At 42.2% G+C, this 15,563-nt stretch overlaps 1 protein-coding gene across 1 annotated transcript in view; it reads left to right on the top strand.

The window, feature by feature from the left end:
• Positions 1-4,828: 4,828 nt before the first annotated feature.
• EPHX2 (epoxide hydrolase 2) overlaps positions 4,829-15,563 on the top strand; it is a 62,324-nt gene continuing 51,589 nt past the window's right edge. The window contains exons 1-2 of the mRNA XM_025463016.3: positions 4,829-5,018; positions 10,122-10,206. Coding sequence (XP_025318801.1) covers positions 4,918-5,018; positions 10,122-10,206 — 186 coding nt within the window. The 5' untranslated portion in view covers positions 4,829-4,917. The remainder of the gene's footprint in view (positions 5,019-10,121; positions 10,207-15,563) is intronic.

The following is a 15,563-nucleotide window of genomic DNA, read 5'->3' as shown; positions in this document are numbered from 1 at the left end:
AGAGGCAGAGGGAGAAGCAGATTCCCTGCTGAGCAGGGAGCCCAACTCAGCGCTTGATATGAGGACCCTGAGATTATGACCTAAACCAAAGGCGGACACTTAACCAACTGAGCCACCTAGGCACCCCTGTGATGATTAATTTTATGTGTCAACTTGGCTAGATTAAGGGATGCCCACATAGCTGCTAAAACATTCTTTCTGGGCATGTCTCTGAGGGTGTCTCTGGAAGAGATTAGCATTTGAATCAGTAGATGAAGTCAAGAGGATCGCCTTCCCCAATGTAGTTGAGCACCATCCAATCTGTTGAGGGCCTGAATCAAACAAAAAGGTGGAAGAAGGGTAATCCGTTTTATCTGCTTGAGCTGGAACCTCCATTTTTCTCCTGCCTTTAGACACCAAGTTTCAGACTCAGACCAGGACTTACACCACTGGCTCTTATCCCCTATTCTCAGGCCTTCAGACTCTGAACTCTTGTTGTATTTCCCTGGAGAGCTCTGACATACACATTCCCAGCTGTTTAAACTTGTAGACTACACCAAAATTTCTAAGAAGTATACCCCCATCAGTCTGCCAAATCTTATTTCAACTTCCTCTTCTTGGTCTAGTACCTTGACAATCTACATTTTTTTTTTAAAGCTTTTATTTATTTACTTGAGAGAAAGAGCGTTAACAGGGTGAGGGATAGAGGAGAAGCAGACTCCCCACTGAGCAGGAAGCCCTATATGGAGCTCAATCTCAGAACACTGGGAGGATGACCTGAAGCCAAAGGCAGATGCTTGACCTACTCAGCCACCCAAGCACCCTTGACAATCCATTTTTGTGCATGACCACCAACTTGCAGACATCAATGAGCAGAATCTTGTAGATTTGGGGTGTGTCTGTGTCTTCTCCCAGGATTGTCTCTGGAATCTGTATGCTGGGACATGTGGAGACCTAACCCTGGTTCAAGTCTAGAGGTAATGAGAGGGTTAGGGTGGGGCATGAAGAAAGTTGGCTTACCTGGCTCATGATAAATCCTTCAGGTGAGGCTGTTGTAGGATTTTAGCTAAGGCAGAAACAAGTTCATCAGCTAGAGAAAGAGAAACATCTTCCCCTGCTTCCTGGTATTTGCTGTGGGACGCTTCTCAGTCCTTAGAGTCTCATTTCTTTCCCATCAGTGCTATGAACTGAACTGATGTGGTAATTAGGCAAATCACAGGATTTTGAAATCAAATTCTTTTGAACTCGGATGGTAGCCATCTTGTCAGTTACCCATTTATTGCCTGTCATCTCTGAATGTACCTTCAATATATGTTTTTTTTTTTTTTAAAGCATGTGCAATACTAAGCTTTCTCAGTGAAGAGCACCAGTGAAGAGAAAACCATGCCATGGTACAATTTTTACAAAGCCACCATTGTGCCCCTCTCCATCCATACTGAGTATATAGGACTAGACTGCAGAAGCTCCATATTATCCTCCCCAGAAAAACCAGATCCTTCTACTAATGCCCTTGCTGGAAGAAAGTTCCAGCTGGCATATCTGTTGCTTCAAGTTGTTCATTCCATACCCAAATCTCAGCCCAGAAGGTTAACTCGCAGAGCCCACGTCATATATCAGCATTAAGGAAGCCCAGGAAGCATGGTATTTATGGAGTCTAGCTTGAGAAAGCAGAACTCAAAATGTGAGAACTATGAAAGTAGAGAAGAGATCTTCGAAGGACATCGTGCATCTCTGAATGACAGATGTCCACTGTAGAATTTTTCAAATGTAGGACAAAGTTGTAGATGTTTGGTAGTCAAAAAAAAAAAAAAAAAAAAAAACAAGAAAAATGACAAGTAGTCATCACAAATATTTCTAATGTCATTCTCATGGCCCCAGAAGCAACTAGCAATTCCTCGAACTCATCATTCCACTACAATGGGAGCTTCTTAGTCCCGATTTTTGTCTGTTTTATTTACCAACAAATCCCAAGTGCCCAGAAAGTGCTGAATACAACATCTATTAATTAAAGAAATTCATTTGCTGCACCTACGAAAGACAAAGCTTCAGATGGAATGTGGGTTTAGAAAACTGCCAGAGATAACTTTAACTTTGCTTGATTCAAACACCTACAGCAGGAGAGGCAATAGGGTTACATAGAGTTTTAAAATAGCTTTGGAAAACCAAGGTCTAGCAGGTTCTGGGAAAGGGTGGCAGTGGCAGGAAATCCAAAACAAAACTTGATGAATTTACTGTGAGTTCACTGTAAACTTAGTGATTGACATGAGGTATAATTTCTGAATCTGTGCTTCTACATTAGCTATATTTTTATGATTCCATGCTATTACCTCAAACATATTTTATGGATATTAAAATTAGCAGACATACAGGGTGGGATTTATATTTCAAAAAGATCCCCCTTTCCATAGCCCAGTTGAGTGAGCTCTTAACCTTCCTCTACCTTGGTTTTGCAGAAAACCTAGGGGAAGTGTGACCCATGAGAAACAGAAAAGCACAGCAAAATGCAATTGAGAACTCTAAACCTTGCCTAGGCAGTTCAGTAAGGAAGTTCTGTAACTCATAATGTATTATAAAATATTCCAGACTAGATCAATTTACTAGCGTACCACCTCTGAATAAAGAAAGGTCTGTCATAGTTTCACAGTTTCCTCTTAACTGGCAATGATTCCCATCTTAAAATGGAGTCTCATGTTCTGTGTTTCTTACTTTCCTTCCCAAAGGGGGTATTTACAAAATCCAATTCTGTCCACGTGTCCTTCTTTGCTTTGCTATGTTTACAAACATATGCATATATGTATTCCTAAATGGTACCACACCAGTCAAACAGCAGAAATCACTCTAGGTAATTTAAATAGAAAGATATTTAATACAGGATATTAGGAACTGACAAAACCTTTGAAAGCAGTGGAGAAGTGAACTCTGGGGTGAGCCTTTAAGAAAGACTCCCCAAACTCACCACTGAACTAGAAGCTATTACCTCTGCCCTAATCAACCTGACAGCACTGGGACTGAGTTCAAGAACACACGGCTTAGCCGGGACCCAGGGATCCAGAAGCAGCTCCAAGTTCTTTGGGCTAAGTAACTGAATGAATGGGGGTGCCATTGAGTAAGACCAGGAATGTGCTGGGGGAAACAGGCTTGAGAGGTGGGATGCAGCAAGAGTTCTGTTTTGGTCATGATAAATTTGAAATACCTGTTGAATATTCAAGATGAAATATTGAGTAAGAGGTTAGATATGCAAGTTTGGAGACCGAAGGAAAATCTAAGTTGGAGAATTAATTTAAGAGAGTTCATACCCTACAAGTCATGTTGCAATTTTATTTCATTATCTTTTTTAAAAGCTCAGTTTTGCTTTTGAGATCACCAGTTCCTTGAGAGACTGCTGTAGTCACTTTACCTCTCTCTCTAGGTCTTCAAACCTGGGGCAATCTAGCTTTTATCTCCAAAACCACTAAGAGTGTTCTGAAAGAGGTTGTCCCGTGTCATCCAAGTCCAAAATCAAATGGCTTTTTTTTCCCTTTCTCCCTGCTAAATTTGCCATTGTTGACTCTGCAATTCCTGCTTTCTATTTTGCTTTGTGGGAGTGGATCTCAGCACCAATAACAGCCTCAGGCAGGTCCCAAAAGAGGTTATGAGGCAAGAGGAGTAAACATGGTCATATTTCACCAGAGCAAAACACCCAAAGTAGACTCATTTTTCTTCTTCACCAGACTGATGATTTGTAGGTACAAAGATTGTTGTAAATCAATGCCTCTTGATTTTAGTAAGGTATCTGATGATCTTTCACAACATTCTTCTAGCTAAATGGAGGAAAATAGCTTGGGTAAATTCACAGACGACACACTCAACAGAGAGGTCTTTAGTGTGTGTCTTGAAGCGTGCTCCTGGCAAGCTATGACACAAGGTCCAAAGGATGTTTTAATTCACGGAGCTAGGGGCACCTGAGTGACTCAGGGGTTGAGCGTCTGTCTGCCTTTGGCTCACAACATGATCTGGGGGTCCTGGGATGGAGTCCCACATCGGGCTTCCCACAGGGAGCCTGATTCTCCCTCTGCCTATGTCTCTGCCTCTGTCTCTGTGTCTCTCATGAATAAATAAACAAAATTTTTAAAAAATTCACAGAGCTATAGTACAAAGGCGTGAAGAGTGCAACAACCCGTAGGCAAGTACACCTCAGACACTCCTAAGCAAAGTCCAGAAACAAAGGAGCCAATAATATGGAATTTGATTTCAAACAAAGCTGGAACATTTTCAGACAGCATTAGTACAAGTAGAATGTACAGAGGAGTAATAAGTACTCCCAATTTTTCCTTCTAAGCCTCCTTCCAACAAGAGATCAGAATAAATGTATTCTGAGTTGGCGGACGGTATCTGGAGCGTATTTTATTCTTGAAACACATTCTGCCTTGACAGATAACGTGTGTGAGGAGGGGAGCGAGCTCAGCATAGGGAGGGCTCTGTAAATATATGCATCAAAAGGAGGGGCAACAAAACTATTAGCTCAGTGGCTATGCCAACCCAATCAACAGAATCCAGAATGCCAACCGAAACAAGTATCACAGGATCCAGATACAGAATGAAACTTTTGGCAACACACACACACACACACACACACACGCATGCTTCAAAGGGTCTGTGGCCTCTGGCTCTTTTTCAGACTTTCTTTTTCTGAGGCCTGCGCAGGCTGGTGAAAGTCTGGCAAATTCGCTGGAAGTGGTCAGCGGTCCAGGTTTCGGCGCCTGGAAGGGGTGGAGATAGAATCCAGGCTTCCGGGCGCTGGACCAGGATAGGGGGCGGGGACTAGGCCGGGGGGCGGGGCGGGGCGGGGGCGGGGGCGCGGGGCGGGGGCGGGGCCAGGGGCGGGGCCGGGAGGGGCCCGGGCGGACCAGTGCGGTGGAGGCTCGGCGGCAGGGCTCGGGCTGCGGCTCCGGGGCCGTCATGGCGCTGCGGGCGGCCGTGTTCGACCTGGACGGGGTCCTGGCGCTGCCCTCGGTGGTCGGCGCCCTGCGCCGCACCGAGGCGGAGCTGGCGCTGCCCAGGTAAGGGCGAAGCTGCCTCCCGGGGCTCCCGGGGCTGTGGGGCGGGCCCTGCAAAGGTGGAGGCAATTTCCCGGGTACGCGAGTGGACCCCATCGTCTTTCTAAATGTCAAGGAATTAGATCTCTCGAAAGACTCCAAAATTGCTCTCTATCCTGGATTCCACTGCTGTCCCCGCGCTCTGTGTAAGGGGAATGGCTCTCTCTCTCTTTTAAGATTTTATTTATGAGAGACAGAGAGAGGGGCAGAGACCCAGGCAGAGGGAGAAGCAGGCTCCATGCAGGGAGCCCGACGTGGGACTCGATCCTGGGTCTCCAGGATCACACCTGGGGCTGCAGGTGGCGCTCAGCCGCTGGGCCACCCGGGCTTTGCGGGAATGGGCCTTAAAGACGCGCTGAAGTTGAGAGGGAAAAAAAAAAAAAAAAAAAGTTCTGTAATAGGCAACTAGAGAAACAGCCCCAGAGCCTCACCACTGGGAAATAAACTAGGAAGCATCACCGGTAAACCAGTAAACAGGATGTTCAGAAGGAGAGTTCAGTAACATGAGAAAAGACCTGTTATGATCATTGAAAAAAAAAAAAATCCCCACCAGAACGTACAACAATGTAATTGAAACATAGTTTCAATTATAGGGGCAGGGGCGCGGGGGGTGGGGGCGGGGGTAGCTACATGCAGAAAACTGTGTGGAAGAAATACCCCAGAATGTGTTTGGGATTATTAATCCCAGGTGAGATTATGAATGATTTTCTTCATTTTTCTACTTTTTGCGTTTTCTGGGTTTATCTACTTATGAATATATATTTCTCCTCTACTCAGAAGGAAGACAAGCATATTTGTTTAAAAAGTTAAAAAGGGGGCGCCTGGGTGGCTCAATCATTTAAGCATCTGCCTTTGGCTCAGGTCATGATCTCAGGGTCCTGGGATCCAACACCCCATCGGGGTCCCTGTTAAGAGGGGAGTCTGCTTCTCCCTCTCTGCCTCTCCTCCCATTTGTGCACACCTGTGAACACACACTCTCTCTCCCTCAAATAAATAAGTAAATAATATTTTAAAAAATTAAGAAAGATAGGTCACCCTGGCAATACCCGAGGAAGACTAAATTCTAAACTACTGGCAAGAATAAGGAGCAGGGTGGAAGCTTTGAGAGTACTGCTTTGTTTCATGGCAAATTCATGCTCAGAAGACTGTTTCTCTTGGCAGCTATTTCTTTAATCCATGTTCACTGCAGGTATTTCACAAACCAGTAGCATACAGGATAATGTCCTTTCATTACACCAATAAAGAAACAATATACTCCCAAACAATGATAGATTAATCCCGTTATTGTTCTGGTCAAGGGGCTCTGAAAGAAAGTCCAAACTTTGTACTTGAGAGAGATGGCTTAGCCAATTGAGAGCTGCCCTCCAGCTTGGCTGTTGCAAAAGTAGAAGTCCCCTGTTGCCAGAGCATGTTGCTAGGGAATGATGGCACCAGCATTAGTGAGCAAGAGGACTTTATTCCCCAGCTGATGGCTGCTCTAAAGAGTAAAGAGTTGCCTTTGCCCAGGCAAAAGCTAATTCCCCCAAGGGCTTTGGAGGGCTGTTTAGATGAACCCAGTCCCCTGGCCGAGACCAAACACTCCTGGATAGTCCTCACAAACTCTTGGTAATGCTGCTTTATGTTTTAATTGATAGACACCCAGGGAGGCCATCAGCAATTGAGCCACTGAGTTCTTATCAAGAGCAACGGAACAGATAACCAGATGTTGACACGCTCTTCCAGCTTACCTCACTCTCCCAGCAAAACAGCTTTACTTCTCACAACAACTTCATGGTTTTTAGTCTTTGTCATGAACCAACAAGTGGATCTGAAATCATATCAGAGCAATACAAAATATGCCCCATTCTGGAATTCTGGTGATACCAAAGACCAGCAGGGCTTTCTAACCTGTTATACTATATACATTATATATTATAAAAGGCTTGGGTCTGCAAAGATGACAAGCCCAAAGGATTCTCAGAATCTAGAGCCACCCTTACTTTTACAGATACAGAAACTGAAGCCGAGCAGGGAATTAACTTGATTGCATAATAATTAGTCATTAGTCACAGGCAGCTATGGAACCTAGTTTTTCTGACTCCTAGTCTAGGACTCTTTCCTCTCTGGTTCATCCTGACTTCCCACCTCCCTCAGTTATCTTTCTGGGAAAGATATCAGTCTGTAGGGGGTAACTAAGTACATCAATAAGTATATCAATAGTAAATTGATACCAATATATCAACAGCAATAGTAAGTGTATCAATAATTATTTATTGTCAATAAACACAAAGTGCACACAAGGCCCACAGTCAGAATAATCACATCCTAGGTAATTAGGATTTGAAAGCAGTATTAAAAATGGAGGACCACTCTCAATCGAGACTTGTCCAACTCAGATCATTTGCAGGAGGAAAAGCTGAAGAAGGATTAGTGAGCTTTTTTAGAAGCCCTTTAACCATAGTGTTGTTTTACTTCCTTTTGACTCATAAATTTGATTTTACATAAATACATAAAAAGAGCTTACTCTTGTAAGCTGTGAGGTGTATTTGTGCATGTGACCTCATCAATGTAGAGGTGAAGGTGACTTGTGAGAAAAAGTCATAAATATTACAGGTTTGCAAGTGTGGGGTATTTAAATGAGCAATGGTCTCTCAGTCAGACCCAGATTAAAAATCTTAGCTCTAACACTTACTCCTGGGTAACCTCAGTTAATCTGTTTTAGTCTGAGCCAACTCCTCTGAAACCTGAGTATTAGTCTTAAGATAGGAAAATGCCTTCCCTTAGACATTTTTGTGAGGGTTAAATTAGGTAACACATTAGGATGGGCAGCTGTATTCCAACACATTTCTTTCTTTATAAAAGTCTTGTGCACATGCAAGGTGATGCATTGGGCATACTCTGTTTATCTAGTGTTGCACAGACTCACACCCTCCCTCCATGACCATGATTTGAATTGTTCCCAGCAGCCATAAAATGGGTCATAGCAAAGCTAGCTGATACCAGGAGGTCAGAGTCCATGGTCTTGACCTTGTTAGCCTATGGAGTCTGTGAACCAACCATGGAGGTGTTGGTTCAGAAGGTGAGCCTGAAGGGCCTGCCGTGCATGGGGCATTTTCAGCATGCTTGGCATCTGGTATGTGAATTCAGGCATCCACTGATAGCCAGAGTATAAGATGAAGGCAGTGTCTTAAAATGAACAAAGTTCTTAGGTAGTTCAAAGAAGGGACAGATTAGGTCTGAGCAGAGAACCAGAAACGCCTTAATGGAGGCAGAGCCTGAGAAGATTGATAAGGGGTTGATGGAAAGAGATATGAAGAGAGAACATTCCAGGTGAAGGAAGCAGCATGAGCAAAGGCTGGGGGCAGAAAGCATGGAATGCACACTGGAGTATTGCCTAGTCCAGTGGGGCCAGAGAGGAGGGGAGTCATGAGAGAGAAGTGGGAGGAGTTGCTTATCATCTTTATCTGTCCCACTACTATGAGTAGTCACACCTTTCCCTAGAAATTTCCATAGAAATACCAATCACTATGATTAAGAGAGATACCCCAGACCCTCCTAGAAATGTTACTGACTTTTGAAACTCATCTGGTTCTGAGGCTTCAGATAAGGGATTGTTGGGTGGAGAGGTTACTTAAAAACAAGATCTTTCAAATAAGTAAGTAAATAGATAGATAGATCCATCCATCCATCCAACTGATGGCAAAGGTGTGGCAAGGCCATTGCTATTACTGGGACGTTGAGGAAGGCTACAGTAGTAAGAATATATCTTTTTACATTTTGTGCAAAATCAGTAATTGTTACCTGTGAGAGGGTTAGTCGAATGGAAGATAGTTGACTATTTTCAGAAATAAAACTCCCAGATTAGAGATATTTGTTGTCTAACTTGGGAATGGTAAATACTTCAACTGGTTTGCTCATTCGAGTCCATTGTAAATATTTGCCTGAGGCACTGTATTAAGAAGGATTGCACATCTGTGTAGTGGAATCGGATGTGGTGATGGATTATCAACATCAGCTGGGGGTGTGGGAGAGCAGAGGTGTTTGTGCATGCCACTTATGTACCATATTTTATCCGTCTGATTTCACCCAGCTGGCCATGTGAGGGTAGCTGATCCGCTCCTGGGGGTGGGAAATTACCAAGAAAGTGGAATGGAAACTTTTATTTTGTAATGTGAGAGGGTAATTAGCTGGTCTCTCTGTGTGTCTGCTACTCCTTGGGTCTGTGTATAAGGGATAAATATGAGCTGAGAGGTATTAGATGGCTAGGGCTGCCATAACCAAGTACCATGCACTGGGTGGCTTCAGTAGTAGTTCCAGAGGTCAGAAGTCCAAGATCAAGGTGGTGGCAGGGTTGATTTCTCCTGAGGCCTCTCTTCTTGGATTGTAGATTGCCATCTTCTCCCTGTGTCCTTACATGGTCTTCTCTCTGTTCAGGCCTATGTCTTGATTTCTTCCCTGGGACACCACTCATCAGATAGGGCCCACGTTAATGACCTCATTTTCATTTAATCACATCTTTAAAGGCAAATACAGTCACATTCTGAAGTACTGGGGATTAAGACTTCGACACATGAATTGGAGGTGAGGAGAGGCACAATTTGCCTCATAACATGAGAAAACTGTTTAAAAATTAAACAAGGTCAAAATGAAATAGAAACTATATGCTCAGAATCAAAATCAGAAAAAAATCTTTCATTCCCTTTGAATATGTACTGATAAAGCAGTCCTTTGGAGCACTGCCTTGTGCAAACAAGCTGAAGATGGAAAAGGATCCATATCATAGTCTTGATTTTGTACCTTAAGTGGCAAAGCCAGAAGTCCTGCCACTTGGAAAGTGTCTGCTAGGTGGTGCCCCATGAGCTGCTTCACCTGCCAGCATACTCATCATTTAAATTATGGTCTCATAATTTAATAATTTGTTAGATGGCTCTTTCAGGCTAAGATCCCAACTCGAACTTTGCCTTTCCCCATCCATAGCAGAATGCCTTTCTAATCAGAGTTTGTGGATAGAAATAGTGTCTGTCCCCTACATGCTGCTGTGATGAAGTCATCTGAATATACATGCTGTTGTTTCTTTGTGTCTTCCAGAGGCTTTCTGAATGAAGCTTCCCAGACAGGGGGCCCAGATGGCTCCAGTGCCCGCCTTATGAGGGGAGAGATCACATTTTCTCAGGTAAGGTGACATTTCACAGACCCCCTCAAGAACGCTCTGAGCCCACATGACCATCTCCCATACTGACTAGAAGCTCTCTGAGGGCAGACCCATGTTTGTTTCACCCACTTATCCCATATAGTATTTACTTCATAAGACTGGGATGGAGGCTCAGAGACACACAGAGAGATATTTAAGACTGGTTTATTGTCTCTATGGGCCAACCAGCAGGACACACCCCATGACTGGAAAAATTTCCAGCCCCTTGAAGACCTATGCCAGGGAATTACAGCAGCCAGAGTAGTTTTTTTTTTCTTCTTCTTAAATTGTGGTAAAATACACAATACAAAATCTACCATCTTGATCATTATGAAGTATGTAATTTTGTAATGTAAAGCATATTCGCATTGTGAAACCATTACCATCATCCCTCTCCAGAACTCTTTTCATCTGGCAAAACTGAAATTCTATACCCTTTAAACAAAAACTCCCCATCCTTCTTTTCCTCCAGCCACTGGTGACCACTACACTACTGAATTTCCTATCTATGTATGTGGCTACTATAGCCACATCATATAAGTAGAATCATGCAATATTTGTCCTTTTGTGCCAGGCTTATTTCACTTAGCATAATGTCTTCAAAGTTCATCCATGCTGTGGCATGTGAAAGGATTTCTTTCCTTTTTAAGGATGAATAGTTTTCCAGTATATGGATATACCACATTTTATCTGTTCATCTGTTTTTTTTTAAATATTTTATTTATTTATTCATGAGAGACACAGAGAGAGAGAGAGAGGCAGAGGGAGAAGCAGGCTTCATGCAGGGAGCCTGATGTGGGACTTGATCCGGGATTTCCAGGATCACTCCCTGGGTCGAAAGCAAGCGCTAAACCGCTGAGCCACCCAGGGATCCCCATATCCATTCATCTGTTGATGGATACTCAGCTTGCTTCTACCTTTCAATTATTGTGAATAATACTGCTGTGAACATGGGTGTACTAATACCTGCTTGACACATTGCTTTCAATTCCCCTGGGTATAGACCCAGAAGTGGGATTACTGGATTATAGGGTAGTTCTGTTTTTAAATTTTTAAAAAAGATTTTATTTATTTATTCACAGCAGACGCACAGAGAAAGAGAGAGGCAGAGACACAGGCAGAGGGAGAAGCAGGCTCCATGCAGAAGCCTGACGTGGGACTCAATCCTGAGTCTCCAGGATCATACCCCGGGCTGAAGGCAGCACTAAACTGCTGGGCCACCGGGGCTGCCCTGTTTTTAAATTTTTAAGGAAACTCCATACTGTTTTCCAGAGTGGCTGTACCAGTTTGCATCCCCCTGAGCAGTGCACAAGATTTCTAGTTTGTCCACATCCTTGCCAATCCTCGTTAGTCTTTGTTTGGGGTTGTTTTTGCTTATTTGTTGTTTGTTTTGTTATTGTTATTGATAATTGTCATCCTTAGAGTAGCTGTTTTCAGACAAGGGCAATTGTGGAGAGGAGTTTTTTTTTTTTTTTTTGAGTTTTTTATTAATAACTAAGTCATTTATTATTAATCATTCCAAGGTCAGAGAGCAGGATTTGAATCACAGCTCCCATTTACAGACTGTGTTGCCCCATCAAGTTACTCAAACCCCCAAAGACTCAGTCTTACCATCTGTAAAATGAGAGTGATCTATTGTCTACTTTGTGGGTTGTTAGGAAGCTGGGAAAGTGCCTCACACAGTGCCTGGCACAGAGTAAGTGCTCAATAAATAGCAGTTACCATTGTGACTACAATCTCAGTTGGTTTTTAACAAAGTAATCAGGATCTGAAACCACTTGGATTCTCTGTCAGTGTGTGGAGGAAGAAAGGCTATTGAGAATCTATTCTATAAGCACACAGAGAACATGGTCTATATTTTAACACTTTTTATGAATTACAGCCACCTATCAGTCTGTCAGAAAACTTAGGGCTGGGACTCCTGGGTGGCTCAGTGGTTGAGCATCTGCCTTTGGCTCAGGTCATGATCCCAGGGTCCAGGGATCGAGTCCCACATCAGGTTCCCCACAAGGAGTCTGCTTCTCCCTCTGCCTATATCTCTGCCTCTCTCTGTCTCTCGTGAATAAATAAATAAAATCTTAGAAAGAAAGAAAAGAAAAGAAAAGAAAAGAAAAGAAAAGAAAAGAAAAGAAAAGAAAAGAAAAGAAAAGAAAAGAAAAGGCCTACTTAGGGCCTACTGCAGTAGGAAGTAAAAACCATCTTTTCTGTGAAGGCACCTCTCTCTCTCTCCCTCTCTCTCTCTCTCTCTCTCTCTCACACACACACACACACACACACACACACACACCGGAGTGGCCCCTGGTGAATGAAAACTAATGATACTGTTGAAAAGAAATGTTAAATCAATAAGAAATCTGCAGTTAATATTATTGGAAGAGAAGGAAAGAGGGAAGTGCAATGTGGTTTCAACTAACATAGGAATTATAGATTGAATTTCTAGTAATTACTGTGAAAAAACTGCACCTATTCTGACTTCTTTTGTCTTTGTGTAGCTTCTAGAAAACTTGAATGGTTAGCAGATGAGGCTTGAAAAAGCAAATTGCAGTTGACCCTTGAACAACATGCATTTGAACTGCATGATACCTATACATGGATTTTTTTGTTTGTTTGTTTGTTTGTTTGTTTTTATACATGGATTTTTAAAAAAATAAATAACAAGTGCATTTTCTCTCCCTTATGATTTTCTTAATAACATTTTCTTTTCTCTAGCTTACTTTATTATGAGGATACAGTATATTATACATTTAACATACAAAATATCTGTTAATCAACTATGTTATTGGTAAGGCTTCTGGTCAACAGTAGGTTCTTAGTAATTAAGCTTTTAGGGAGTCAAAATTTATATGTGAGTTTTCAACTATGCAGGGGGTTCACATCCTCAACCCCCACATTATTCAAGGGTCAACGATATACTATGACAAAGGCTATGGCTACTTAGGTTTAATTTGTCTTTTTAAAAATCGTATCTTAGAAATCAGTGCCATCTTTTAATTTTTCATTTGTGTATATAGGGCACCTGGGTGGCTCAGTCAGTTAAGCATCTGACTATAAAAATTTTTTTCACTTGTGTATACAATACAAACAGAAAAATACACAAAGTATACAGCTTAATGAATTTTCACACAAATTGAGTGCACCCATGTCACTGGCACCCAGATCAAGAGATAAAACATGATCAGCACTGTAGGCACCCCACTTCACACCCCTTCTAACACTACCCTTTGGAAGGTAACTAACCATCCTGACTTCCAACCTTAGAGATCACTTTTACCTATTTTTTACTTTATGTAAATGGAACCTAACAGATGAATCTTTTGAATCTGGCATCTTTTCCTCAACATTGTATTTGTAAAAGTCATAGATGTTGTTGTGTGCAGTCATAGATGGTTTTATTCTCATTGCTGCATGATATTCCATTGTATGAAGATACTCCGATCTATTTATCCATTTTTTTTTCCACCCTGAGATGGAAGGGAATTGGGAGATTTTGAGCAGTGAAGTGACATTTATGTATATGTATTTGCAGGAAGGAAAAGGTTTATTTGAGAGGCAGCCAAACACAGAGATGGGAAGGCAAGCAAGCCTCAAATCCACCTCCTGACTGATATTTTTAAAACCTCATTCTTCTACTGCATAAATAGTCCAAAAGGGCAAGGATCATTATAGATTAATTAAGGAAGCTATTGGAAGATCCAGGTGACAGATGGTGGTAGCTTAGACTAAAGTAATATTGGTGGGAGTGGTTAAAAAGTGGTCCCAGGGCGCGATCCTGGAGACCCGGGATCGAATCCCATGTCAGGCTCCCGGTGCATGGAGCCTGCTTCTCCCTCTGCCTGTGTCTCTGCCTCTCTCTCTCTCTCTCTGTGTGACTATCATAAATAAATAAAAAATTAAAAAAAAAAAAAAAAAAAGTGGTCCAAGTCTGAAATATTTTGACAGTAGATTCAACATGGTTTCTTTAAAGATTGAGTGTGAATGAAGGATAACAAACATTTCTGGCCAGAATCAGTGGACAGTATCAGTTGCTGTTCACTGCTATGGGGCTCGGAAATCAGATGCCAAACTTGGGATTTTTAAAATTTGAAATGCTTATTGATCCCCAATACAGTATAGAATAGGTAGCTGGGTATACAAACCCAGAGCTGAAAGATGTCCAGACTGAATACACACACACATATACACACACAGCATATAAATGGCATTTTTAATGCCATTGGACTCAGTGTGATCACTGAAAAAAGGGAGTATAAATGGGAGAATCCAGAGTCCTGGGTACCCTAATTTTAAAGGTCAGGTTGATGAGGATGACTCAGGACTGAGGAATGGAGAATGAATCTCCACCCATAAGAGAAAAATCAGGGGGGTGTGGAGTCCTGAAAGCCAAGAAGTTATCAAATTTCAGATGAAGATGAAGTGGTCATCTGTGTCAATGCAACTGATGAGTCAGGCAAAACAAAGGCTGATGAGTACCCATTAGGTACAGCAGCACAACATGGATGGTCATTGATAACCTTGATAACCTTGAAAGGAGAAGTTTCTGTGGAATGTGGAGGTAAAAGCCTAATCAGAGTATGTTCAAGAAAGAATTGGAGCATAGGCTTGAAGACTACGTGAAGTTTTGATGCAAAGTGAGGCAGAAAAATGGGGCAGTAAAAGGAGGAGATAAAGTCAAGAAAGAGGTTTTCATTATGATAACCGCATGCTTGCATGCTGATGGCAGTGATCCAGTAGGGAGGGAGATGGCTGATAAAGGAATAAGGAAGGGAGACCCACTGGTGCCACATTATTCAAGGGTCAACTATATTCTATGACAAAGGGTACTTAGGTTCAATTTGTCTTTTCAAAAATCATATCTTAGAAATCAATGTCATCTTTTAATTTTTCATTTGTGTATATAGGGCACCTGGGTGCCTCAGTCAGTTAAGCATCCGACTCTAAAAAAAAGAGAAAGAGATGGAATCTAATTGGAAGAGTTGAGCTTGGATTAGAATAATGTACCATTATCTCTGGCAACTGAAGGGAAGATGGAGCTCTTGGCCACAGATGCTAGTTGATGGCTATTTGTGATGGTGGGAACTTGCTGGAAGATTTTTATTATTTTTATGGAAAGGTGAATACTTTCATTATTTTACCAATTTCATTAATGGTTTTAGTCTATTCATGTTTTATATTTTATCTTGCATCAGTTTTGGCATTTGTATCTCGTTTTTCCTTTTTATCTTTTGGCCCCCTTCATCACATTTCTCCCACCCTGTCCCCCACCATCTGCCTCTGGCAACCATGTTCTCTGTATCTCTGAGTTTGGCTTTTTTTTGTAGTTTGTTTTTGTTTCTGTTTTT

The sequence above is a fragment of the Canis lupus genome, chromosome 25 (genome assembly GCF_003254725.2).
Source record: "Canis lupus dingo isolate Sandy chromosome 25, ASM325472v2, whole genome shotgun sequence".
NCBI lineage: Eukaryota > Metazoa > Chordata > Mammalia > Carnivora > Canidae > Canis > Canis lupus.
This window is presented reverse-complemented; position numbering and strand designations above follow the sequence as displayed.